Below are 27,844 nucleotides of genomic sequence, written 5' to 3'. Positions count from 1 at the left end.
GGGAGATGCAGCTGCCCACCCGGACCTCCCCCCCGCCCCCCGCAAGCACCTCTCCCAGGCAGGGCTGGGAACGTCACAGCTGACGGTGCCTGATCTAAATGGTCAGAACCTAAGATGCTGTGAGCAGGAGGGGGGCACTCGAGATATTTAGGGAAAGGATCTAGAGAAGGTGAGTCTCCAGACCAGCCTTCTGTCTCCAGGGTTGGTGAATCCAGGTTGGCAGATGCCAGCACAGAAAGGAATGCTGTGAAGTCATAAAGACACAGTGGAAATTAAACAACGTAGAAACTATTCCCAGGTCTTTTTAAAGCAGGTTATTAACAAGGATATAGAATAAAATGCCAATTTTGTTTTAAAAGTATTGAATGGCTAGACTGACTAGATGGACAATGTTTATCACAAGGCGGTGGGATCACAGGTGATTTTAATTGGCTTCGTTAACAGTTTTCTGTATTTTTACAAACAAGTGTTATCCTAATCAGGAACAACATGAACGTTTAAGTATACAGAAACAGATAACACATGAAATATACATGTGTATTTTCGAGGAAATGGATGCGAACCAGGACTCTGAAAAGCAAAACTCCACGGAAAGGGTGCACCCGAGGGACACATGCGCCCCCAGTGCGGGACTCGCTCAGGGAGCCTGGGCTTCGTGCACCCTGACCACCAGCAAAACTACAGAACCATGAGCTCCACTTCCCCACTGTTACCTGGCCAGGTGGGCGGGGGCAGGTGCACCTGAGTCCTACTCATGGGATTGGTTCTTTTCCACTCTCCCTCCTTATTTCAGCCATCATATTTATAGCAAGTAAGTTAATGACATATCACGCTGAATGATTTCCTCTGTCATCTCATTTCTTCAACGGCCTCCTAACTGTCCCTGTAGCACACAATAGTGTGACCTGCCCAGCTAACTGCATTTCTCTGGGGACCATTTAGGGAGAAAGGGCAGGAGACAAAGGAGGGAGACGCCCTTGCACAACCAAGGACGGGCACTCCCAAAGGGCCCCGAGGAGGGAGACGCCCGGGAAAGCAAGGTGTCCAGGAAAAGAGCCCCTGCTCACAGTTTCGGATCTGATTTTATGGGCATGTTCACCCACATTTATCTTGAATTACTTGATTCATCGGGATATTTGTTGAGGATATTCCGTCATCAGGGATGTATTTATGAGATCGCTGTTCTTCAAACTGTCCTCTAGCAGCGGCTCTTCTTCTTCCAGAAGAACTTCATCAGGCAACGCCAACAAGGAAAGATTCAGCCGGCTGCTCTGGCTGAGCTGGAGCCTGGCCCCCTGTAGCCCCCGCTCAGAATATGAGGGTTCCCAGGACACTGTCAACCGCCCGCCGACCCTCGAGCGTGTGTGCATCCCCAGCTCGCTACGGAGCCAGGTTCACTGTCTGCAGGGCCTGTGGACCCACCCTGGTGCCTTGTGAGCAGTTTAATGCAGAAAGTGTGTATTGAATTCAGTGGAAATACCTGCAACTTGGGCCACTGCCCCACCTCCACACGCCCTCCCTCTAATGCTCTCATTTGCAGGGGCTGGTAAAACAGTCTCTGGCTCTAAAAGAAAGTCTGTGAAAGCTGCCCTCCCAGAGGGGCTCTTACGCCTCATTTGGATGAATTTACCCCACTTCTACCTAATTTCTCTTCTTGCTCAAAATATTCTGCCCTGTTCCCACTATTCCAAGGACTGAAAATTGAAGAACTCTCCAAATTATATTTTCTTATAAATTCTAAACACTCCATTTGTAAATAACTGATAAAAAAAATTTTTATATAGAAGAGCCTGTGACTTGATATACTTCTCACTGGAAGTACCAAACGTGTAATTAGTCCCATTTTCCAAATAAAGAAATTGAAAATCTTCTGAGCTGAGATGCAACAGTGTCTAATGGAAATTATGCAGTGGGAGAAAATAAAGGGTGAAAGCAAAATACAAATAAATGGAAAGTAACAGGGAGAAGCTATCCACCTTAGGTGGAAAAGAACTAACAGGACTAAACAAAACAAAAGAAAACAAAACACCACCATCTGGAGAAACTAAAAGATTCGCCCAAGACAAACGCACTCTCTATCAGAGGCTCTTTCCTCTCCTGCGTGCCCCCAGCCCACTGCTGGTCTACAGAAGAGGCAACACCTGCCAGTTCTCCGGAAGGGCCCTCAACACTTCAGGTGCCTATAAACCAACCATTTGGCACCTGACCACCTGTCAGTAATGGCGCTCACCTGTGCAGAAAAGAACACCTGTGTTTCCCCAAACTGATCCACTCTGCCCGGGAATGTCAGTCTGACTGTCGTCTGTTTCATCACTAACTACCAGGCAGCACGAAGAGCCCAAAACAGGGAGAGGCAACAGCTGGGCAGGGAAGCCGATGGCCGGGGCTCCACCCCAGACACCTGCTTGGCCCGGGCGCTGGTGAGAGAGCGGCCTGTGCCCCACCTGCCTTCCCATCAAGGGTGCAGACCCGAAAGTGGGGAGCCTGGGCTGTCACTCAGGCCGACGGAACTCTTGGTGGCTTCTGTTGAAAGAGAATGGCAGACTAAATAAATCCATTTATTATACTGTGTTAAAAAATAAGCATATCGTTTGCCAAACTTTCGTTGATTCTTCTCTAAAGTTACACGAGAGGCAAAATTAGGAAAAGGGGATTTGGGTCCCTTTAGCCACAGACGACATCATTTCCTCTTTTTTTATTTTATTCTCCTCCCCATTCCAACGAGTGAATGAAACTTCACTTCTGCATTCGTGCACTGTTGATCCAGTAACTTCACACACTTTATGGAGTATATCTTATTACAGGTCTAAACGGCCTCTTAAACCAGTGTGTTAGTTTTATTACGTCTGTATTCTGCACAGTGACAGCAAAAGTTAAAAATATGTGGGAATCATCCTTACGAGCTCTTCTGATGCCCCCTAGTGGCATCTTACTAAACTACAAAATTGAGTACTTTCCTTTTGCTATATTTTCATTGAATCTCAGAGATCCTGTCACAGATCTCGTTCTATTACCCACATATTCTATCACATAAAGAAAACAGTCTGTGTGAATGTGTTTTTATTACACAGTTTATCCGAAATATTATAATTTATAATTACAGCACTGCATCTAAGCCAAGATCCCTCACTGGTGAAATGGCCCACACTGTATTAAAAATAATGATCGCTTAAAGGAGCATTTTCGTTCACTACCAGGTTTAAAATGTAATCAGCGGTTTTTGAGTATAACATTTTCAGGACAAAGGTAGAACTGTGCAGGCAAGAGACGCAGATCAAATTTCCAGCTTCTGCTTTGCGACTAAGCTAGCTCCCTGGCGGAACCGGCCCCAGGGGCCCTGCCTGCTCATCGGTAAAGCTAGCGGTTGAGCGGGACAGCGTCTCAGGTCCTTCCTGACGTGAAATTCTACAAGCCTGCAGGTCAGGCAAGAAATGAATTTAAATGCAGAAGACACCTGGGTATTTCATTTAATAATGAAATCCTGGTGCACGGATGGGAGTACTCCCTAACATCTAGGCGACTGCACTGGCGCTCAGTATTTTTTCATTTGGTTTACACAGCAAGTTAAACATGAGGGAGTTTCCCGAAGTGACAAAGTTCACAGACAAAACATTCCTCCTTGAACTATGGCTGCACGTGGAGCACAGCTGGCCAGGGTCGGGTCGCAGCGCCCCCTGCAGACAGAGACACGCACAAGGGAAAGAGCCGCCCAGCCCTCTAAGGGGGTGGCACCTGGGGCCAGGTGACACGGTAGCTGGCCAGAGGACTCCCGAGGAACACGCCTTAGGTTCTCTTTTCTTTTAGGGCTGACTGCTGTTTATTAATCACATATTTAAGCACAGGCTTGCAGGTCCCACGTGCACCCACTGAAGGGCATGTGACTGAACATGGCAGCACCTGGGGGACCTGCAGACACAGAAAATCAGGCAGCACCACCTGTGCTCCCGGCGGCTGACACAGGTGCCCAGGACACGGTGTGAAAAGAGCACATGCTTATGTTTTCTTTCTTCCGTGTTCACAGCAGTGACTCGTGTGGTTTCGCAAATTTTGACATTTCAGACGCTTGATAATGAAATAAGAGTTTTATGTTCCCCCAAAGGGAGGATGTGCTTCGAGCATCTGGGAAACATGGGTCGAGATGAAGTTCCAGGCCCAGCCCCAGGAGGAGGACCCAGAATGGCAGCCCAGGGACCTGCCCCGCGGCTGCCCTGCTCTGCAGCCCCGTCCCTGCAAGGAAATGAGGGGCAGGTCCAAACCCAAGGACCTGGGTGTGCCCCCTGCTTCCCTCGAAGTCACTTCACACCGGGGGTCTGTCTCCACGGTGACACAGGCAGCGCTGGCGAGAAAGTCTGAGGGAACACTGCACTTCCGACATCCAGCTGCTGAAGTCACAGCTCTGCACGGGTCTGGGGACCAGGCTCTGGGCCCGGCTGCCCTCTGGGGAGCTGGGTGCTCAGAGCACCCACCTGGCACACCCCCGAGAGGGCATGTCTGTGGGAGCAGCAAGGACCCCCTGCTCCCCACGTGTCATCCCAGCCAAGAAACTGGCTGCTACCTCCTAACAAATGAGCTTTTTTTTTTATTAAGGGACAGACCTACTGAAAGTAATACTTGGAAAAAACTAGAAGTTATGACTATTTTCTGTCTATAAACAATAAGCACGGGCTTCCCTGGTGGCGCAGTGGTTGAGAGTCTGCCTGCCAATGCAGGGGACACGGGTTCGAGCCCTGGTCTGGGAAGATCCCACATGCCGTGGAGCAACTGGGCCCGTGAGCCACAACTACTGAGCCTGCGCGTCTGGAGCCTGTGCTCCGCAACAAGAGAGGCTGCAATAGTGAGAGGCCCGCGCACCGCGATGAAGAGTGACCCCCGCTTGCCACAATCAGAGAGAGCCCTCGCACAGAAACGAAGACCCAACACAGTCATAAATAAATGGATAAACCAATACTTTAAAAAAAAAAAAAAAAAGCCCAATCAATACCCACCTCGCCTTGGCATTCTTTAAAAAAAAAAAACAAAACAATAAGCACTTTTAAAATGAAAATATCCAGGGTGGCCAGAGTGCAGGAAAAGGACGCCTGCCAGAGGCAACCTGAGCTGATACAGGCTCCCCAGAAGATTAAGGCTATCAAACCACAGGGACCAAAAGCTTTAAAGCTATGCAAGTCGCTGAGCGGCAGTCTCACGTCTGGAGGCGTGTCCCAAAGAAATGATGAAGGATGGAGATGCAGCTTTAGGCAAAGAGCCAACCACTGAAGCACTAATTCTAAAACAATAAATAAATGGAGGGAGGGGGTCACAAAATGTCTAATAGAGGACTGGGTCAAAAAGTTGTCACAGTCACTCAACGAATGCAGTGCAAAAATTAGAAACTATTTTGCAGAAAAAGTATTTTTGTGAAAAAGGTTGTAAGACATCAGCATGCCCGAGAATCCATTTTTTCAAACACATGGGCATACATGTACACCTGCCTTCCCAGGCCTTAATGATAATAGCCAGTGGGTGGTGGTCTTCCAGGTGGTATTTATTTCCATATTTCATAACCTTTAAAAATCACCTCTCTCTTTTCTTTGGCAAGTCTCACAAAACCCAACTTACTCATCAAAGTTTTTACATCTGTGTCTCTTGTAGACAAATTTACAATCCACTTTTCACAGTTTACTTTTCCCCAAATCAGGCATGATCATCGATAAAGGTGTTAATGCACCCATCATTCTCCTCTTCACAAAATTTCCAATGGCTCTGCACTAAATACACAAACTAACCCCAGACTCCAGAGCCCAGTCTTTGGGAGGCCCACCATCTGCTCCAAGCCTGGCTCCCCCACTCACTCTTGGAGCCAGTGTCTGGCCAGGTTCACCTGGCAAGCAGCATGTAAAAAACACCCAAGTCCACGGACAGAAGCTACACTTTCTCATACCAAAGCATCTCACAACTAACTAAAAGTCAACCTCTTTTGAGGATTACTTTTGTCTTTCACGAACTGAACCAATTTGGTGCTGCTAACCTAGTGGGTAGTGGGCAGTTCCTCAGTGAGTACAGGTTACTCAAAATCTGGCTATGTCAGAAAACAGACTTGTGGTTGCCAAGGGGGAGGGCGGTGGGGGGAGGGATGGAGTGGGAGTTGGGATTAGCAGATGTGAGCTATTAAATACAGAACTGATAAACAACAAGGTCCTTCTGTAGAGCACAGGGAACTATATTCAATATCCTATGATAAACCACAATGGAAAAGAATATAAAGAAAAGTGTGTGTGTGTGTGTGTGTGTGTAAACATATACACATAACTGAATATATATATATATATATATATATATATAACTGAACACATATAACTGAATCACTTTGCAGAAATTAAACAACATTGTAAATCAGCTACACTTCAATAAAAAAAAATCTGGCTATGTCCATGTTCTATAAGGGAAAAAAATGTTATAAAATAAATAGAAGACTTCAAAATAACTTGGAAACATCAGCTACAGATAGTAACAACTTCTGACTATCCTAGTTAAGTAACATCTTCATATTCTTTTGATCAGAGACTGTGGAGGGTTAAATAGGTCAAAAAATACATCACCATTTAATCATCTTAAAAACATTAGAAAGAGCAGAATGCCGTGGCATTATGAACAGATTATGAACAAAAATAAAAGCTATTTGTATGCATTAATGATACATCAAGCTAATTCAAGCTGGCTAAAGTCATTAAGAGGAATCCTGGGGCAAAACACAGCTCTGATGCCCCAGTGTGGCAAAGTATTAAAAGAACCATTTTCTATGGCATTGATAAAATTAATTCTCTGAGCAAAAGATAGGCTCTTAACGTGAAAATCAAAACACAGCACATTTACTAATAGTGTGTTTAATGGCCTCGTGTTGGTAGTGTGAGAGTTAACTCACGCATTTCTGTGCACTTACACGAACACTGGGACCCACTCAATGCTCCCAAGGGAAGCACAGCATGACAAGTCCAGACTCAGGGTAAGAAACTGCCAGAAAAGATCCAAGCCACTATCAACACAACATTCCACGACACCATGAGATAAAAGATGGCTTACTGTCTCTCGCTGTTTATAATATCATCAATCTTGATAAAGATTTTCAGATGACTTCTATGTTATTTTTTTAAAGAATTAAAATGCCTCTCCTTGTAATGGTTCCTTCTACTCATATCAGAAACTAGTTTAAGAATTATCATTTCACACCTGATTCCGTATTGTTAAGGCCAGTAGCTGCAGTCTGTGGAGTATGAACCACACTGATAATTTAGAAATTCCCCCCTACCTAAAAATTGTCATTTTGGAGAAGTGATTTTAAGCAAATCAGTCAATATTCCAGGGAGATAATTCCTCTTTAAAAGGAATTATCAGTGGACCTCTGGGTCCACTGAACATGATGGGAGATAAATTCTTAAAAAGGGCAACTTCTACGCAAAGAGACTCCAAATAAGGAACGAGCTGACAATAATCATGCTTTAAAACACTTGAGTTATTCAAGGTTCATCACCTCTTAGCCCAGATCGCTCGGTGCAGGCCAGTCACAGGTCCCACCTTGATACACTCCCCACCTGGTCACCGTGTTTGGAAGATCTGGTTACAGATCACGTGCCAGACGCACCAGGCTCATCTGGAACACATGTGTTGAAAACTTCCCACCCCTAAGAACTTCTGAGCTCAAAGATTTTTTTCTAAAAACAGTAAAGTAACTCAAAAGTTCTGTTTTTCTTTTGTTTTTGTTACCTCTGACAATACCGTTTACTACACCAAGTGTTGCTATTTTACTTCTGGCATTCATTCATTACTTGGATTTGTGATTTAACCCTGTTACAAAGAAAGCTTCCCTGGTTAAGAAATTCACTGCATTTGAAAATGCATATATAAGCGGTACTGACAATGTCATGTTTCATAAAAATAGTTAGTATAAATCATTTACACACTTTCTCACCCAGACATAAACGAGGGTTACAGCACAAGGAGAACCACCTCCCCACGCCTACACATCCCTAATCACTCCACGCCCCCTCCACTCACAGGCTCAATCAAAAGTCTACTTAGTGCTAGGGATATTTTCCGTTTGGTGAGAGATGATCCGCGATGGGCCAGGTATGGCTCTTTTGGAAACAACTCGCAGATTCTAATTTCCAGGAAATGAGACCATGTTAAAAGCTACCAGGCCGTGATAGCCAAAGACACCTGTGGCTAATGATGACATCAGGGCAGGGCAAAACCAGGGTCAAGACCGCCTTGTAAGACTTCACCAGTTAACTTGAGAGGAACCTGATGACTGTTTTCCTTTTCTTTTGTCCCCCACCTTAGCATGACCACGTGAGCGCTACGTAAGACTTAGGTAAGGTAACTTTTTTCACGTCATCCCTGTTCTTGGGAAGTTTTAAACCAGTAAACCCCTTTAAAAAGTGTAATTTAAGCAGCTGAACCTTCTTTGCCCCATCCTAATACGCACTAACCAACCATCTGTCCCAGGAAGTCCTGCACATACAACTTCCCACTGCAAAGAGGGCAGTGAGAGTGGGCGGGGTGGGTGTGGGCGCAGTGACGGTGATGGGCACAGAGGTGCAGTGAAAACAGAAAATGGACACGCGGGCCTGACACCAGCCGTACGATGTGACTTTAGGAAGCCAACCCCTCAGAGAACACGGCTCCCAACTACAAATCAGGCCTCGTTAGATCTACTACCTCACATCGTAAGCCCTTACACTGCGATATAAACATTCGTCGTTATTACAAATGATAAAGAAAAGTACATATTAACAGATACTTAATGACACTTAACGACTTAATTAGTTCACCTTTTCAATATATACTAAATGCCAAATGGACACACATGGCTTGCTTTTGAACATGAAAAAGCTTATCTTTGAAAGTACTCTTTTGGAAAAGAAAAAAAAAAAATATGTATATAAAACAGTAAATTGGCTCCAATCTAATCTCTAACATCATAAAAAAAGGAGAAAAACAACATTAACACTACAAATAACAAAAGAGGCCACCCCGCCGGTGAAAATTAAGCTGGTTCCAGGAAAGAATGGAATAGGCCTGACACATCCCTCAACAGGACGAACAGAAGACTGTGATGTAAGCAAGACAAAACGGTGCCAGATGATGCCACACTGGGGAGAAAAGCCCAGAAGATTGCTTACACTTCATGATGCCCTAACACATGCAATTAGGTTGCACACACTGGGCTCATTAATACAGCGACCCCTGTACTGGACACTCCTGTAATTAGGGCCAAGCAGCTGCAGACGTTTCATGTGAAAGGGGATTCTCTGTACGTCAGGGTTTCAGTCTTTGGAAGCAAAGGCTGGAAAGCAAACTGAGGCTGTGTGCAGTGCCACAGGACCCTGGGCAGGTCAGCGATCTCTCGGGGCTCAGGCCTCGGCACCAGGGAGCCGACCCCCGGCAGGCGTGAAACCCAAGTAGAACAGCTTCCACGAAAGCGCTTTCCAGAATGTTGACTGCAGCACAAATCTGAAGAGCTGGGGTGGGATGAATTGGGAGATTGGGATTGACAGATACACACTACCACGTGTAAAACAGATAGCTAAGGGGAACCTACTGTATAGTGCAGGGAACTCAGCTAGGTGCTCTGTGGTGACCCAGATGGGTGGGATGGGGATGCGGGGTGGGATGGGGAGGGGGGGTGGGAGGGAGGTCCAAGAGGGAGGGGATATGGGGATGTATGTATACATATAGCTGATTCACTTCGTTGTACAGCAGAAACTAACATAACACTGTAAAGCAACTATACCCCAATAAAAAAAAAAAAAAAGAAAGAGCTGGGTGATGGTGTCAAAAGACTGACATGAATCTTCCTAGGACGGGGACTGCTATAGATAAATGCCCACCCCCAGGACAACTGGAGGAGAAGCCCCAGGAAGCAGAAGGTCTAGCAACAGGCAGACAGAGCCCTTCAAACGCTATTGCCCAGCTTTTCCAACCACATGTACCTAAAACTAAATTGTTTCTTTTAATATAAATAAAGCAGAACCATCCTAGAACAAAAGGTCTCCCACATGAGATCACTAAACTATCCTTGACAAACAACCCAGGGACAAAATCCAGCAGCCTTGGAGAGAATTAAGCAGGATGGCAATCTGCAATTTATCTACATCTTGGTCTATATGGATCTTGAGCTGGTCCACCAATTACTGTCAGAGCAAAATTTTGCAGGTAGGTTTCCTACTGTTCAATGAATACAAGCTTAAGAAGTTAAACCTTTAGAGGGGAGTATGCCTTAATGTGTATAATAGGATGCTTTGAATTAGGATTTAACAAATGACTACAACTTTACAATGTATGTGCAAGAATATTAAATTCTGCGTACAACTGATGCTGGGAGGAATAACAGAACATCCTATATATAAAACAATACTGTTTACGATTCATATAAATCTACATCAATTCATTCTGGGGGCGGGGGAGGGAGCGAGGGGGGAGGGAAGGAGGGAGGGGAAGGGCATAAAGCAGCTTAGATAAGGGAAAGACAAAATGGTGTTCTGTACCACCAGCTGGTTCTACTTCGCATTCTGTATAAAGGGAAGCCACTCGTCTTTAGGTATCAGAGATCTTGAAAATATGCAAGCCAGATGCCATAGTTTAAAAACTGTAAAATATACCGCCGAAACCTTAGGGGTCCATCAGCTCTCTTCCACAAAACGCCAAAACAAACCAAAAAACGGATCCTCCCCCCTCCCTACCTAGGCTAAGATAACTGTTCTGTGACACAAATCTCTATGCTTATCCCATGTCCATCACACACCACTGTCACTCTCGGCAAGACTAGCTACAAACACGGACACCTGATACAAGGTGAGATATTTAAAAGTGTTCAAAGAGTGACTAAAATCCACAATTTCCAAAACCCAACCCCAGGAAACTAAAATCATGTCTGCTCTATCGCGAAGACTTTCTTGCTCCCAAGATAGCGCATGTAACCCTCCAAGGGGCGCTTGCACCACCCACACCAATGACTTTTCACTACCTTTAAGCCCTGCTTGGTCTTCTGAGGGAAGAATTTACTTTTGTCAATAAGTGGTCTTTATTTTAGGTTATCACTGAACGTCTCGCTTGAAAACTCCCACCAGCAATGCCACCTTCCTTTACCTGCCCAGAGGCTGAACTAGAACGCCATGAAAGATGTGCTCACTGCAAGGGCTCTGGCCACTCAGACCTGGTTCCTTTATAGAAAGTGACACTTTTCTTTTTAAAAAAAAGAAAAGAAAAAAAAAAAAATTACAGCACCAGAGAAACGACACCTGCCGAGAATGAACTTTATTTGCTGCAATCCTGTTTCTGCATGTATCCAGGCCCTAATCTGGACAAATGACCAGGGACTTTCAAAAAATTGAATGCCAAACACAGAAATCACTGTAACATTAAAAATACAACAACCTGCAGTTCCTCTCCCAAACATGGCCAGGGGCAAACCAAGCAGCACAGAATGGTACTGAGAGACATGGGGTGGGCCCCGGGCAGCCCACAGGGGCCCCAGAATGCCCTGTAGGGCCCTTCTGGGAACCCAGACAAACAGATGGGTAAGCAGGCCCCAAGCCAGATTCAGCTGCCCAGATCAAGTAAAAAGCAGTGAGAGTATTAATTCTCAAAAGGTGAATCTGGCGTACAGGAACCCCCTGTGCGGGCCAGATCATTCTGCCCCACAAGCTACACAAACTAAGAAGCAGAGGGCGACCCCAGGCTGTCAAGCAGGGGCGACGGAAAGCACCCTAGTCCGGCACTACCTCTTCTCCGCCCCCGGGCAAGATGCCGCCTGCATTTCTGGGTGACTGTTCTAAGTTTACCTTCCCTGCTGGACTTTCACTTCACCAAGACAGGGGCCCTGACTGTGCTTCCAGGCACAAGGAAGGCTGGTGCTCAACTAAGGGAATGAATGAACGAACCCAACAACCAACCTACTTCACTTCCTTCCTCGAGAAGCTAACAGAGAACCTCCCTCCTGAATCACCTTCCAGGAGATATGTGACAACTACACCAGCAAACCATCCTGTTTCTCCATTACTTTCACATTCTGTCTTCTGTTTTAGGACAGTTAAAGCAGCAAAGACTAAGGTCCCTGGTCTCTTACAAAGTAAAGCTGGGCAGCCAGCTGATCAGGAGCTCGGCCTGAAGGAGCAGGTGGAGGTCGGAGCTGGGGTAACACACCAGGTCTGGATGCTTCTTTGATCGATAAGCTAATGGTTACACAGAAGTCACATGCTTTTTAAAAATTTTTTCTACCATGCAAAGATATAAAAAGTACACAAATAAAAGTAAGCCCTAGGGCACAGAGAAAGCCCTGAAGTCAAAAAAGAAATCCAGATAAACCAAGTCCGGGAGTGGGCAGTGAACCTGTGCAGTGAATGTGTAACCCTGCTCCCAGCCCGCCCCCGGTATGTGGGCAGGACCCAGATGCTCTGTTTTAATGACAAAATGGTTAAGGCTCTAGGCTTCTGGCTCCCAAGACTGGGGTCCAATCCACGCGAGTACCTTTGGTCAAGCTACGTGACTTTTCTGAGCCCTGAGTTCTTTAGCTAGAAACCTTCCAAGTTTTTTTTTTTTTTTTCTTCCCTTGAAGATTAAAATGAATGGTTATTGCTAATGATTTCCAAGTACTGAGTATATTCCCTATTCGGTTAACCACTACTTTTACCACTAACAATTCAAGACTCTACGATTAACAAATAAAAATGTTTACCGTCTAATTACCACATAAAATATGCAGAGTAACCCCAATTTTATTTTAGAAACTTAACCTTCATGTAAATAAAAATATTTTAAGAATAAAATCACAATAGTCACAGACGTTGCAGTATCATGGATGTTATTCCCTTTGCAGACTTTGTACAATCCAAATACTCAACGGGAATGTATCGTTTCTAAAATAATAACAAACTGTTCTGGAAATCTCGCAAGCCTGTGAGAACTCACACTTCGAGTTTCATATGGTTCACCGGTGGAATCACTGAGGAGTTGTCACAGCAAGGAAACACTGGTATTTTAACCAATGACTTTTGGAAAGGTCCTTCCTCCTTGCGCTCCCCTTGCCAGTTTCCAGCTCGAGGATGACAGAGAAGTGCCCCCAGCACACTGGCGCCTGCCCACTGCCTCGGATACTCTGGACGCTGGGCAGGGAAGCTCCGTAGCTTGTCATCCCTGAGTACTAGTTAATTTACTATGTATAAGACGAGTTCATTTATTTATGGAAAGTTCACATTTGCAAACCTCCATCAACGCACAAGGAAAGCGATCACTGTGGAGAAGAAACTCATCCATGCAACTAAATGCCGATCCTCTACGTCAGGGGTGGGCAGGCTTTCTGTAAAAGGCCACAGAGTATGTCAGGCTTTCTTGGCCAAAAGGTCCCGCTGGAACCACTCAACTCCGCGGCAACACCCGAGAGCAGCCCAGCCCACCCCTCCCGCAGCCTGTAAACAGAAAAGTCTGTTTATAGAAACAGGCTGTTGGCCAGATTAGGCCCCTGGGCCCTAGTCTGGAGACCTTTCATCTGTTAATACTCCGCTTTAACCATCACCGGGGTTTCCACTATTCGGGGCACACGGCGACCTTGCCCGCTGGAGCCCACCCCTCAGGAGCGCCCCACACGCTTCCCTGCATCATTCTTCACGGTGTCACTAACGTTCAAGGAGCTGCAGATACTGGCCCTGAACGGCTTTCAAGTGGGGTCTGCTGCCCAGCACGGGTGCGCAGGGCCCGAGGAGGCCCACGTAAATGTGCGGTGAAGGACAAAGGGGACGCAGAGCCCTGGGGGCTGTTCTCGGCAGACCCCTGAGCTGGGAGAGGTAGTCAGGAATGTGATGTACAGGGACTAAATAGGATAAATGTGCTGAAAAACAGAAAAGGCTGGTAATTATCTGGGAGGCGGATAAGAGGAAAGAGATGGCAAGCTTAGAAAAGGAACTGGCTGCTAAGGAAAGCGGAAGAAAATGCAAAGTTAAAAAATGGACACAATCTTTGAAATTTAGTAAAATGGCGAGAGTGTGGAATTCCTATAATTTCCTCTGAAAGCTCGTATGGACGTTTTAAAAAAAAGCATAACCAGTCCGGTTTGGGGAAGTGCTGGAAGCACCGCATCATTACTGCTCCTCCTGGCATTAACTGTCTCCCCAGGGCAAGGCCTCCACGACCCCAGGAGCAAGGGCAGCCTCCAAGCAGACCCAGCCTGTCTGCCCTGCGCAGCCCCCAGCAAGCCCCGGCACAGAGCTGGGGACGCAGAAGTAGGTCCAAACCAGATTAACCCACAAGAGGAGGGGGCCTAGGATTTACGCCCCACGACTCCCATCAGAAACAGAATCCTCTGCCGGGAGCATCCTTCTCCCGGGTCTTTGATGCTAACCTACCCCAGACCCTCCCCGACCCCACCAGACCAGAGACCACCTTCCCTGCTACAGACCGCCCCCCCCCCCACCTCCCGCTCATCCCCACCCGCTCTCTCCCCCGCCCTCCCGGCCTGACGTCTGCCATCACAGTTGTGTATGGGTGGGGGTGGGGAACCTCTGCTCCGCCAGGAGAATTTCCCGCCTGAGGGGTGGGTGTCCTGGAGGTGAGGGGTCAGGAAGGAGGCAGAGACGAGACACAATTCCCAAATGCTGGCGCTCACGCCCAGCCACCGGTCCTAAGGCGTAGTTACGTCCGGCCAACCGTGACTCTCTCTCCTTTCTGCTTACTCTCCGCCAAACCTAACATGAAATATTTAAACCTTTTTCTTTTAAATGGGGCTGAATAAAGAACGAGCACCTACAGTGAGGCAGAAATGATGCGTGTGTACGTCCGACACGCCCTGTGCATAAATAACCACTTGAGAAGTGCTTCATCCTGTGCACAAAGAGGTCACCAACGGTACACACAGGACTGTTCTAGGGTGGATGCTCAGTGCAACCCCTGAACGCAACCCGGGGCTGAGGGTCCCCTCCTTGTAGGCAGCGCTCGGGGTCACGTCATCCGCGTGGACCAGTGACCGCTGTGAGGTGAACGGATGCTGCACGCACAGCTTGAGTACTTACCGTCCTGGAAGACCCTCTCCACGTTCAGCCCGTACGTGGCGCACGTCTCGTAGTACGTGCACCTCTTGAGGTCGCTGGAGAGCTTCCGCGCCCTGGCGTCGTCGATGACCCGCGGGTTGGTGGAGCTGATGGCATCTGCAACAGACCGACAAGAAGCGGCGACATGGTGACCACGAGCGGCCGGGGGACGTCCCGCCACTCACGGCCCCCAGGAGCTCAAAACCTGCCCCACGCTCGGCACTGCTGGGATTCTTTTCAGGACCTGGAGTTTTCAAAACATCGTTTATCCCCAAAATAATCATCCCAGACACCACAACGACCAGCTGTTTCAGAGGATCCTGCTTCTGAATATGAAATAAAAGAATGTCCCCAAACACCAGAAGGAAAGGGTAAGAGTTAAACGTGGCTCCGGAGGAAAATGCTTCAACAAGGAAAACCACACGGTCACTACGTGCGGTGACCTTCTCGGCACACGGCACCCGGGAAACGCACGCCCTCCATCTGCCCGCTGGACACATGCTCACGGAGCCTGCTGGGTGCCTGGCCCTGTTCTAGGCACAGGGATGCCCCTCAGGGAACAAGAGGGACAAAAATCTGTGCTCTCAAAGAGGGGACATTAGGTCAGCTGGGGAGGGAGGCAGGAAATAAGTAAAACAGAAACGAGGAAGGACGATGGGTGTAGGATGGGATGTAGGGTAGGAGCTGGGTCACAGGGCAGGGGTCAGAGAAGCCACACCTGCAGCAGGTGGCGGGTGGGGGAGGGTGCCTGGGGCACTGGAGGGGGTGTCGCAGACTAGTGTGCGAACCACGTTGGCTCTTAACAGGTGGCTCGGGTGGGAGACTTCCCAGGTGGTCCAGTGGTTGGGACTTCGCCTTCCAAGGCAGGGGGTGTGGGTTCGATCCCTGGTCGGGGAGCTGAGATCCCACATGCCTCGGGGCCAAAAAAAACCAGAACATAAAATAGAAGCAATACTGTAGCAAATTCAAGAAAGACTTTAAAAGTGGTCCACATCAAAAAAAAAAAAAAAAAAAAAAAGATGGCTCGGGTGGGAGACACCCCCCACCTCCTTCAGGACCTGTGTACAGACGGGGGCATCTGAGCCGCGAAACACATGTCAAGCACCAGCCACTAGTCTCCTAATAAAAAGAAATGCAGCCCCTTTCTTTTTTTCAGCTCCGCATCCACGAGGCCCCCTCCCCCTCCCCGTTCATTCTGTTACTACCGAGTAACTGCGGGGCCCCCACACGCCCCGCACACAGGACCAGAGGGCGGGTTGAGACGTCCCGGCCGGCGTGCTACCCCGCGACAACACACACTTTACAGGGGCTGCTCCTGACGCGGAATTTTCCCCGAGGGCGTGAAAGCTGCTGAGTTACAGGAAACACTCAACGACTCTCTAGCCAAAAACCCGCCAACGGGATTTTCTGTACTAGTCCGGGGAACAGCAAGCAGTGTAAGTCACACAAGACAGTGACAACCTTTTAAATGTTTGCTGTTGCACAGGAAGTGCAGGAGGCACTCCAATTTCTGGAAGAAGTAAACAAAAGGGACATCTTGAGGGAATCATTGATTTTTTTCCCCTCTTTCTCTTTTCCTTACTCCCTATTTTTTCTTTTTTTCCTAGCCCCATGGAATAGGTTTAACCGATAGTTCTGAATTACTCCTAGGGAAACTAACTATGATTCAGGACCCTTCCCCTGACAATGACCGGAGCCACCTCAAATAGATGTTCCAGAACATTCCCTGGCAGGGCCTGTTAGAGGGATTTCTTCAAACAGTATCTCGTCCTGTCTTCTTATCTTACAGAATAAGAAATTTGACTTGGATTTCATAACACTTAAGGAAAAGAAGTTTTCTTTTTAAGGTGTAAACATCTTTTAAGAAAACAGTAGAAAAGAAGTTGGAAACCCAGAATTTTCCAGTGCTTTGGTATAAACTAGAAAATATATGCCACAGAGCATGAATCCAGCTTAAGATTTATCCTGACCCCGTAATCCCCCAGGCCCTCCTTCCCCGGTGGGTGTCCACTCATTTCTGTCCCATCTCAGCTTCCTTCCAAGATACGTTGTCACGTGTCAGAAACAGACCCTACACTTGAATGCTCTTCTAGTCTTACTTTTCATTCCTCTTGTGACTGCATCTTTTCACAACTCGGGCTTCGCGCTCAAATCAATATGATCTTCAAGTCTTTAAAACAGATGTTTAAGGACATCACACCAACACCTCGTCCTCCTGGAAGCATCCTCCAGCTCCCCGACGGTACCCGGCAGAGAACACATCCTCCCACCTCTGGGTAGGGCCCCACACCCCACGTATCCTTCAGGAATTATCTTAACTCTTCTTCATCTTCTCCATCCCGTAATCTCCTACCTCGAGGCCACCAGCCGCAACCAGCTGGGAGGGAAATCTGAGATCCCCTCACCCGTTGTCTCTGGCACCCCATGCAGCCTGTACAGGAGCGGGACAAGCGTGGCTTCACAGAAAGCGAAAGGAGCTAATGGTACCTAAGGGTGGAACCTTCCAGAAGCCCACACTCACTCCACCTTCCTGCCATGGGGGCTTCTAGGGTGCTCTGGGAATCAGAGGTCTGGTTGATGACCAAGAGGAGCCCTCAGGTGAGGACTGTCCCTAATTGATAACATTCCCGTCCTGCTCCTTTGGGACATGGCTTTGCTGAAGTCCAAACAGGTCTCACAAATGGATATGAGGCGACAGTGAACAAGCCCTCCATCAGTGCTCCCAGGTGCTCGCCGGGTGCAAGCTCCCAGGTGTACCTTGCAGGTACATGGCCCTCAACCGACAGATGCCTATAAAACTAAAGGGAATAAAAGGCGGTCGGCTCCTCCACATCAGGGCTTCCCCAGAGCCTCTGTGGAGCCATCCCCAGGCCTCCCTGAGACACAGACCATCCACCATCCCGGTGGGAGGGGAAGATATGCCTTCCTTCAGCTGGGGCGGGAGACACAGAGGCTGCACTTATCTCCAAGGTCAGGAGCAGGGAGAGATACGCATCTGCAGTCCCAGCAGGACCTCAGGAAAGCTGGCCACGTGTGGAAATATCAGGAACAAAAGCAATCACAAACTCGACAATGCTGTGCCCACGGATGCCCCCACGGCCTTACGGGATTTCCTCCCTTCAAGGCCTGGTAGTGTCAAGGTCAACAGCAGCCTGGAGGGAGTGATGAGGGGTTTTCAGGGACCCCAGACCCGCCACCCCTACTACCCAAAACACTGCTGTGTAGGAAAGACGACAAACTGATCAAATTACCTTTCTGGCCTGGATTGAAAACCTACCTGCCCTTTATCCCGGTGAGTCCACCGCAGAAAGGCATTCTGCATCCGGAACACAGACCCCCCGAACCCAGGCGGCTGGTAAGGAGCTGCCCGTACAGACCCTGCTTCGGCTCAGAAATGCCCTCGGCAGGCCTGCAGGAAGAGGCGCTTACTGGAAATTAACTGCCTCCATGTCGATTTCAAGGCAGCTTGAAGCAAGGTCTGCTTCCGATGAGCTGCCCACTATAAAGTATTACGTATTAAGAATTCTCAGGAGGCCAACTCAAATATGCCAATTCTGTACGTCCGAACAAGAACCAAGGGCTTTTTACTGGCGCGCCTTGTCTCCCGGTGACCACTAGAGGGCACTTTGGGCGTAAAAAACCTCTCAGGTCCCATGTTGGTCTAAATCCACCTCTGCTCTGAAGGTTTCAGGTGTGAGACTGCTGACCACGACATATATGCTATTAAAAAAAAAAAAAAAAAAAAAGGAGGGGGGACTTCCCTGGTGGCGCAGTGGTTAAGAATCCGCCTGCCAATGCAGGGGACACGGGTTTGAGCCCCGGGCTGGGAAGATCCCACATGCCGCGGAGCAACTAAGCCCATGCATCATAACTACTGAGCCTGCGCTCTAGAGCCCGCGAGCCACAACTACTGAAGCCCACGCGCCTAGAGCCCGGGCTCCGCAAGAAGAGAAGCCACGCAGTGAGAAGCCCGCACACCGCAACAAAGAGTAGCCCCCGCTCGCTGCAACTAGAAAAAGCCCACGTGCAGCAACGAAGACCTAACACAGCCAAAAAAAAAAGGGGGGGGGTTGGCAATGAAGTTCTCTCCATGAAAACCCAACTCTCACAGTTTACATCTAGCACCCTGAGCAGATGACTTCAGTTTATTCCAAACTTTTTTCTCCCAACACACATACACACTCCACGATTCAGGCTTATCCTGCCAAGGCAGCGGATCACCCCGCCAGAGCTCTCAGTTATATTAGATCTGGTGCCACGCACACAGCTAATTGTTCCTGCTTGTTCGACACAGCTGGTTTCTTATTTGGAGAAGTCTTACATCAGGGCATGCAAGGGCAGACCAGATGTGCTCATTCTAAAGGAATTAACAAAAACAGAACCTGCACCAAAAAATGAAAGGAAAATCCAGTGTTTCTTGACATGATTATATTTTTTAAGTTCCCCTTTTTTCCGACAAAGCAGTTTTAAAGTTAACCTTCATCTGACTTTTAAAAACATTCCGTACAACCCCTTAGTTAAGTCCCCAATGGCAGGTACCAGCACATCAACGAATCTATGATCAAGGGCATAGTAAGTGATGTCACTTTACTAAAAGACCAAGTTTTAAGTGACCTAGAAAAAAACACAAAACCTACCCACATGGTAAGATTCTATGCTTTCTAAGGGATCTGCTAAAAATGAGATACAGATCATAAGACATTAAGAAATAGAGCCGAATAAAACAGAACTCTGCATTATATCAGAAATCAGTATTAAAGGTGCAAAGGTCAACATAAATAACCTTTTAGGGCACTTATATTTTGTAACAGAGAATTAAGATATCCTAATATAGAACTTAAAGCACTTGGGGGTGTGGGGGGGTGTTTTGTTTTGAAGTTGCCAAGTGATTTCTCCACTGAATCAAATCAGGAAATGTGACAGTTTCAGTTTCATGGACGCTCACTGTAAAAAGGGAGCCTTCAGGAGGAAATCACTGCTTCTTTAAACCATTTCCAAGCCCCTCCACTCTGAAAATTCAGGCCAGGAATCACTTACTGCTCAACGGCTGGAGCCCTAGCAGCACAGCCTGCCCTCGGGCACCACTCACCCTGGGTTCCCACCAGGACCAGCGGAATCTCACTCGTGTTCCGGTAGTTGGCCATCCGGCTGTAGTAGTGGTAGACCGTCTGGAAACTTATCTCATCCTCCAAGCTGAAGACAAATATAACAGCGTCCACCCACATGGCAAACTGGGGAGAAAAGAAGGGCAGGTGAGCGGGAGGAACTGGGTGAGGAGCTCACAGAGAGAAAGGAAGGAACAGCATCAGGTCACCTTCATGAGCACAGGACGGAAGGCCGGCAGACACCCCTCCAGCCAGGCCGCGTCCGCTGTCCGGTGTAGCGCATCGCTGGGGCGTCACGAACGCCCTTCTCATCCTCGCACAACACACCTACGATGGGCCCTCAGCCCCTTCCCACCCAGGCCACGCTGTCTCCAAAGTAACACCAGACATTCTTCCCCACGGGAGTGTCTACCCTCTGGCCCGACTCGGCCAGTAGAAGGCAAACCCCACGCACGGCAGAGCCGACCTGGAGACAGGCACGGAGGGCGACCCTGCAGCTTCCTGTTTCACCCTAAACCCCCAAAGAGGCCGCCCAGGAAGCCGTGCTGGACCCCTGAGATGGGGCTCTTCCTCTGGGTGCCCACGGCTCGGAAATCCTCCACCTCCAGGGGCCAACTACTCCGTCAACACAAGAGGCCTTCATGTTGTAAAGATCAGCCGCCACTGATTAATTCCAGCACCCTTCAAGGAAATTATGACTCACTGCCAGAGAAATGAACAAAACCAATGAACAAAATGAGCAAAACTTAGAGGAAAAAAATGAAAACCCCACAACAGCCTGACTCTTGTCATTTTATTCTCACTTTACTTGCATCCAGCTGAACTCACATCAGATCCTCTCTCTGGCAAATGACCACACCCTCAAGCACATGTTATCTCGTGGAACACCCATAACCATCTTGTACAGCTGGAGCCAAGAGGGGAGAGGGTCCTGGAAGCGCAGGAGCTTCCCAGGGCTCCCAGGGTCACAGAGGTGGCGCTGAGGAAGAGACTAGCGCCAGAGACCCTTCTCTTTGATGAAAGACCCAAGTGAAAATGGGAAAAAAAAAAAAAAAAAATGTCCCACATGCTTTCTCTAAAAGAAGCTGCAGCTCCCACATAAGTTCTGATGGTCAAGGCATCAGCTCTAAAATGTTCGGTGAAATTTTTAGTGGGTTAAGCTCTGATTTCCACATATAAATGAAAAGTGTGTTCAGTTACAAATGGAGATTTTACACAACAAAACATAAATAAACCTGAAGTTCAAATGATAAATATGAAATTAAATGAGTAAGAGAACTTGGGGCCAGTAGCCTTGGGACTGGCTGATGCCTCCTGAGGGCCCAGGACTCAGGCTGACACGGCATCTCCTTCTCCTCTTCTCTACTTTGAGATGTGTTTTCCTTTCTCTTCCCAAGAATCGGGGAGAAGTCAGCTTCCCCTCGCCCACGAGCACCTTACAAATGCTTGTGGCCCCTGGGACCAGCCTGCACCTCCCAAGACTGACAACCACCTGACCCTCCGTGCAGAGGAAATGCAAACCAGGTCGCATCCTCTCAAGGGTGCATCCTGAGAGCCCCAGGGCCTAGTGAGCAGTGGACATTCCATAGATGTCCCCCATCCACCCCAGCGGCTTCCCCACCAACTGCAAAAAAAAACCCCAAAAGACCAGTTAACTGGCAGAGTTTTCACACTACCTAATAGGACACTAGTAGCCACAAAATCCTGCAACTTCATTCATGAAGCCGTCATTTCCTTCGCAGACTATATGACATGATCTGCAATAGTGGAAACAAACATCATGCTCACACGTGCCTAAGAGTGGTGACTTGAAAACAGTTCTTTTCCTTGAATGTCCGAGTACTCTCGGCCTAGTTTTGAAAGGTTCCATCTTGACATCCCCTCAAAGCAGAAATCTGTACTTTAACCAGGGTAAGCTTCTAGCCTAATGATGCTTCTGCAGGAAGTATGTGCTAGAATAAGGGACTGGTCCTCAGGGAAACTCACGGCCAGAGGCCAAGACAGAGACCTCCTGGGGGCCCTAGTTCTACCCCCCGCGGGGGGGGAATTGGGGGCCGGCCACCTCGGCCTGTGCCCTGACGTCATGAGATCTCCGGGCGTCAGCGTCCTTGGTGACGGGCACGCTCAGAGCATCGTCCCCCCGGGTCATCTCGAGGATTAAGTGAGCTGCACCACTCAGGGCAGGTCGGGGGGCAGGGGGCTCACCCAGTGTAATCGATTCACAATACGTGTGCTTTTCAGGCACGAGAAGAAACTCACAAGAAGGGTTCCACTATTGTTCACAGGCCCAAGTTTTTTTGTTTTATTCTTAAAAGCAATTCTTTAATTAATCAGGGACTAAAAGGAAGGAAAATGTTACTGCATCGAATGACATCACGTGTCCCAAGCATCTGAAGCTACGGAAAAGATGTATCCCATAGGAATACATGCTTCCTAGAGGAAAGATGCTTCTCAGAGGGTACATACCACTGGAGAGAAAAACCCCCGGGATTTTTAATGTCACCGTCTGGGGACGTGGAGAACACTGGGCCTGAGCTTTGTAATAAGAGAACCACCCCCCCAAAATACTTTCGTTAAAAAGGCAACCCCAATAGCAATCATGGCTGATGAAACCTTCAGGGTGGGGCAGTGCTCCGAGCCCCTAATTCCTTGGGCTGGTGTTCCCTCTCCAGCGTGGGCCTGGGGCTCCTCGGGAGACTGGTCTCACTGCGGTTGAACTCTGGCCCAGGGCAGCGTGCTCACTGCTCCACGACGGGCGTCAGGGGAAGCGCCGTGTCTCTGCAGCCCTGTGCCCCCCAGCATCCACCCCTGGCAGCATCCCTGGGCAGCAGCGCCTCTGAAGCCGCTACACCAGCTCCAACATGCGCGTCTGTACTTCTCCCAGCTTTCTTCTTCGATTCTTTATGTCAGAGCTAAGGTGTGCTCTCTAAGTGTGAGATTGCCCCTGGTCACTCCAAAACATGTATGAGCTAGAAAAGCGGAAAATCACCCCAGGTGACACCCACACTTTACCTACTTCATTCTCCTATTTCCAGCTGCCTCGGAGGGAACCCTTGTGATAGCAGGACAGACGTCCCACGGGCAAAGGACAACTTAGAAAAAGTGATTTAGCTTTTAGCGCCATCATGAACCTTCTAGGACCGTGTCAGATATCACACCCTGTCCTGCTTAAGTATAAAGTAACAGACGTGCGCTGAACCCGAGCTCTCACAGCTTCGTAACCTACTTTTTTTCATGTTTAACATGCCTTCAGTGTTTTCTTACTCTTATCATCGACTATGCTGTTTCAGCGAAGCTAAAAAAAATCTTTTCCACACTTTAACGTCTTTGCTATCAGAACATACCTTATGGACTGCTTTGTTTCACAGTTTGACAGTATTTTTCTTTTAAATACCGGTATAGCTTATAATCAGTGGCATTTTAGACTTACTGAAACATGGTAAATCCACGCCATTTTTCTGTAGGGCTGCATACACCTCAGTGTATGGAGTTCTAGAACTTTAACAACCGCCATATTCAACATCTTTCACTTAAATCACCAATAACCCTGTGTCGCACTTTCACCAAAGGGTAAGTTCAAGAAAGAACGCCAGAGAAAATTTTTAATATTGAGTTCGTATTAATGGGTCTTGACTATTACTAGCCCTTGGTTCCTTCAAAGTGTTCAGCTAGTAAATTATATAAGTACAGTAATGAACTGGAGAGTAAGTAAACCAAAGAAAGAGGTTTTCCACACTCATGCTGTTTTTTTTTTCTCCACAACACCCATTTTTCAAGGAACTTTCAAAGAAATCACACCGTGCTGCATCCTGGTTTGCGGCGGAGAATGATCCGGGCCGAGAAGCCTGGTGGGCAGCCTGGCGGGAGTGCTCAGATTTCCAAATCCCACCCAACTTTCTAAATGACTGTACTGCTCTAGAGATCAAACACTTACAGGGTAAAAGGAGAAAAAAAAGGACTACAGACACTTCCAGATGTCAATTCAGCTGAGTTGACACATCAGGGCAGATTCTGCTCTTCCTTCCTTCTTAAAAAACGCAAAGTGAAAATCAGCCACACAGCCCAAACTTCCCTCTAGGTTTCTGTCTGAAGGAACACCAGGATTAGTCTCTCGGGGATGTGAAAAACCTCAGGCACAGAAAGCATTTTCATGGGGCCTCTCTCTCACCTTTCCTTGTACGCACCTGACCGACTCCTTAGAAGTACCTGTGGAGTCAGACCCTTACCAAGGAGGCACAGGTGAAAGCTGGTCACCAGTGTGCACGCAGTACTCACCTGTGCCTCTGGAGGGCCCCCTTCATCTCTGATCAGCAGCAGATAGCTCTGTCCGTCAACAACAATCTCTTTCTTGAATCTGCCACCTGCCATACACACACAAAAAATCTTGTTACGCGGGAAAGACAGAGCGAGGGGAGGGCAAACAGACGTGGGCTTCGCTTGTGGAAAAATACACCCTAGGCTGTGGCCCTGGGGGCAGCCCTGAGTGTTTAGGAGTGGGCTGCGGCTCTGCCTCCAGGGACCCCTGGACTTTAAAAGAACTACTGAACTCAGGTTCAAATATCCATCCTTAAGAACCCGTGTTCCTTTCTAGTTAGAATACACAGCCTGCATGCAATGCCAGGATCACTCGTGGCTCAGAAGGGTGGGATTTTAATGCAGGCTTTGTGTGTAAATTCAGGAATTCTCTCTCCCTGGGAACACGCTGATACCGAGTCCAGAAACAGAGAGCACGGAAATTGTTCTCTCGTTGGGTTCACAAAAACCGAAACGAATTGTATCTGCTGAACAGGGGCCTGGTCTCCAGCACGTTGACAAATTCAAGGGCTGAGAATCTGTATTCTCCTCAAGAGAAACCCAGTTCTTGGAAGGAAAACATAGAACAGCATGGGGATGGTGTTTCCGTGTTCACAGTTCACAGGTAAGGGAAGGGTGCTCAACTACTACACACGGGTTAGACACAAACTACTGGATGGCAGCTCCGCACAGGTGGGGGGACAGCAGCGCAGCTGGCGGACGGAGAGCGTTAGAGACCACGCTGGGTTAGCGAGAGACCACCAGGGGCGCCGCCGGAACGCTGGGGGAACGGGGGTGGCCACGTGAAGGCGGCAGGGGCTGACCCCCCCCCCCCACGCCCAGGTGCCTCAAGCATCTCCCCTCAGCGCCCCGGATCGGACCTCCCCTGGGCAGCGGGAAATACTTCCTCTTCTGGGTCCCTCTGCCACGCCCTCTGCCACCTCCAGAGACAAACGACCCTCCCACGCCCTGGGCTCTGAGCCTGCCCCAGTCACCCCTCACTGGGCTTCGGAACTCGTGGTCTCGAGAGGAACACCCCAGCTCCGGCTCTCATTTCAGCTCCTCGGCACGGAGGCCTCCCAGAATCACCAGCTAACCCCGAATAACTGCAAGCCCGCGAACCTCGCTGGTGGCGCTTCCCCACCGGCCCCAGAGCCTGGGTGTCGACCCCCCGGCCCCCCGGAGTCACACCTGGCTCTCCGCCACAGTGGCCCCTCGACGACGCGGGCCTTCCCTCCCAGAGTCCGGGGTTTGGGCGATCCCAGCGCCCGAGAAGCAGAAACTAGACTCCCCGTCCCAAACCACCCCACCTCACCCCACCCCTAAGAAGCGTCTGCAGATGGGCTTCCGCCACGTGAGGCTGGGGCGGCCGGTGGGGAGGTCGCCTCTGCAAGAGTGCACGCATGCGCACATGGCCGCTCCCGCCCCGCACTCCCCCCCCACTCCCCCGGGCACCCCGTGACAGGCAAGATACACGTGCTTAAAGAGCAAAACTTCAAAAACCGAAGAAAACTTCCCAACTTTAAAACGGATGAACTCTCACTTTGATCCCCCTCACCGCCGACACGGAAAAAGGAGGGCAGAGTCCGTGGAGAACGGACAGAAGGAAGCACATCTGATGGCCGGGGCCGGGGGTTGGGGGAGGGTGACAGAGCGCATTCGCGCTGGACCACATGGGCTGAGGCCCGCTCTGCACCTGCGCTTCTGGCTGTAGGAGGATCCGCAGGGATTCACGGTCCCTGCGCCCCGCAGCTCCCCAAACGAGCCCTGACCCCCAGCATCTGAGTGCACAGAGGCCAGCCCTGGTCTGATGAACTCAGGTTCGACCTCCACGAGCCTTCACAGCTGCCCTGGGAACGCTGGTCTCACACGGCCAATTCCTCACTAGTCGGCGTGGTCTCCAGAGCAGGAGGGGAGCTCCCGCAGTACCAGCACCCCTCCGCTGCCAGCCGCCTCCCCCCATCTCCCTGGGGAGCAGGCACCCGGTGGGCGTCACCACCCAGCTCTCCCGGGATGACGCCGGCTGATGGCCCTGCTCCTCCCCTGGGTCTCTATGCCCTCGTGTGTCTTACAGGGTAAGCACTTGTTGGATGAATTTCACATCTATTCGTTCATTCATTTTCTTTCACATATTTTTGTAGAGTCACGATCCCAAGTTATGTGTCCAGATAGTTGAATCACAATATTAAAGTTAAGAAAGGTTTGCACAGAGTTCTTTCTGCGCCTCTGCTTTGTAACCTCAAGCAGAGGCCTCTGGATCTAATTTTCATCAGCTCTAAAAGGAGGGGTGATTCTCTCCTCCATCCTTAAGGCCCCTTCCAATTCTAAAATCACTTTTCATTTCCCCCCTAAGATATGTAATTAGTATGTCTCTTCAAAATTTTACAACTGCAAATATTAGACATTTGCAATGGACTTCTGTGTTTTCTCTGGTGTTATACATACATCAGGAAACAAAAATGAAGCACTCAAATGCATTTGCCATGAACCCAAAGGTTTGATTAGATAAAATTCAGCCAGGTGTTTAAGCACCCAGATTGTGAAAAAGTAAAGACTATGATTAATAAAGTTATATATAAAAAATAAACTCCTACTGCAGATAAGATTGTCAGCAGGCTCAACGGGAACACAGACCACTGGGTACTGGAGAAACACAGCCCAGCAGGTAAATAAAATTAGACTTTAAAATCCGTTTTCTACAGTTCACTTTAGAGACACAAAAGGAAAAAGCCTTGGGATGAAGGTGTGGGAGGTACCAAGCTGGTCTACACTCACCAGGGGCCACCTCTCTCATTATTTGAAATTCAAACCCGCCATCCATCCCAGCCATTAGATCTTTTCCTACTGAAATATTAGAGCACACTACCAAACTCTACATCCAACTTCATTTCTAATGCAGATTTTTAAATGTCTATTTTATAATCCTATTTCCAATTACAGTCATCCCTCAGACTCCACAGGAGACTAGTTCCAAAATCCCTTATATAAAATGGTGCAGTATTTTCACATAACCTACACACATCCTCCCGTATACTTTAAATCATCTCCAGATTACTTATAATATCTCGTACGGTGTAAATACCACGTAAATAGCTCTAAGTTCAACATAAATGTTACGTAAATAGCTGCCAGCATGAGACAAATTCAAGTTTTGCTTTTTGAAACTTCCTGTAATTTTTTTTTTTTTGAGTGTTTCAGATCCGTGGCTGAACAAATCTGTGGATACAGAGGGCTAGCAGGTCTGTTTTACCGAGCTTTGTATTCCTAGCATTTAATGCACAGCCTGGCCTGCGGCCCATGCTATAAACTTGTACACGAATAATCGTCAACGGTCTCTGACTGCCAAATACTATTACATAACATTAAATTACCTGAGGGATAGTTTTACTT

At 48.4% G+C, this 27,844-nt stretch overlaps 1 protein-coding gene across 12 annotated transcripts in view; it reads right to left on the bottom strand.

Annotated features, from left to right (window-relative positions):
* The window catches only part of AGAP1 (ArfGAP with GTPase domain, ankyrin repeat and PH domain 1), a 551,312-nt gene that overhangs the window by 310,386 nt on the left and 213,082 nt on the right, over positions 1-27,844 (bottom strand). For all 12 annotated transcript variants that reach the window (XM_007184760.2, XM_007184762.2, XM_007184768.3 and 9 more), the window contains exons 4-6: positions 24,437-24,522; positions 20,146-20,287; positions 15,039-15,173 (exon numbers count right to left, since the gene is read on the bottom strand). In XM_007184760.2, coding sequence (XP_007184822.2) covers positions 15,039-15,173; positions 20,146-20,287; positions 24,437-24,522 — 363 coding nt within the window. The remainder of the gene's footprint in view (positions 1-15,038; positions 15,174-20,145; positions 20,288-24,436; positions 24,523-27,844) is intronic.

The sequence above is a fragment of the Balaenoptera acutorostrata genome, chromosome 8, assembly GCF_949987535.1.
Source record: "Balaenoptera acutorostrata chromosome 8, mBalAcu1.1, whole genome shotgun sequence".
Lineage (NCBI taxonomy): Eukaryota > Metazoa > Chordata > Mammalia > Artiodactyla > Balaenopteridae > Balaenoptera > Balaenoptera acutorostrata.
This window is presented reverse-complemented; position numbering and strand designations above follow the sequence as displayed.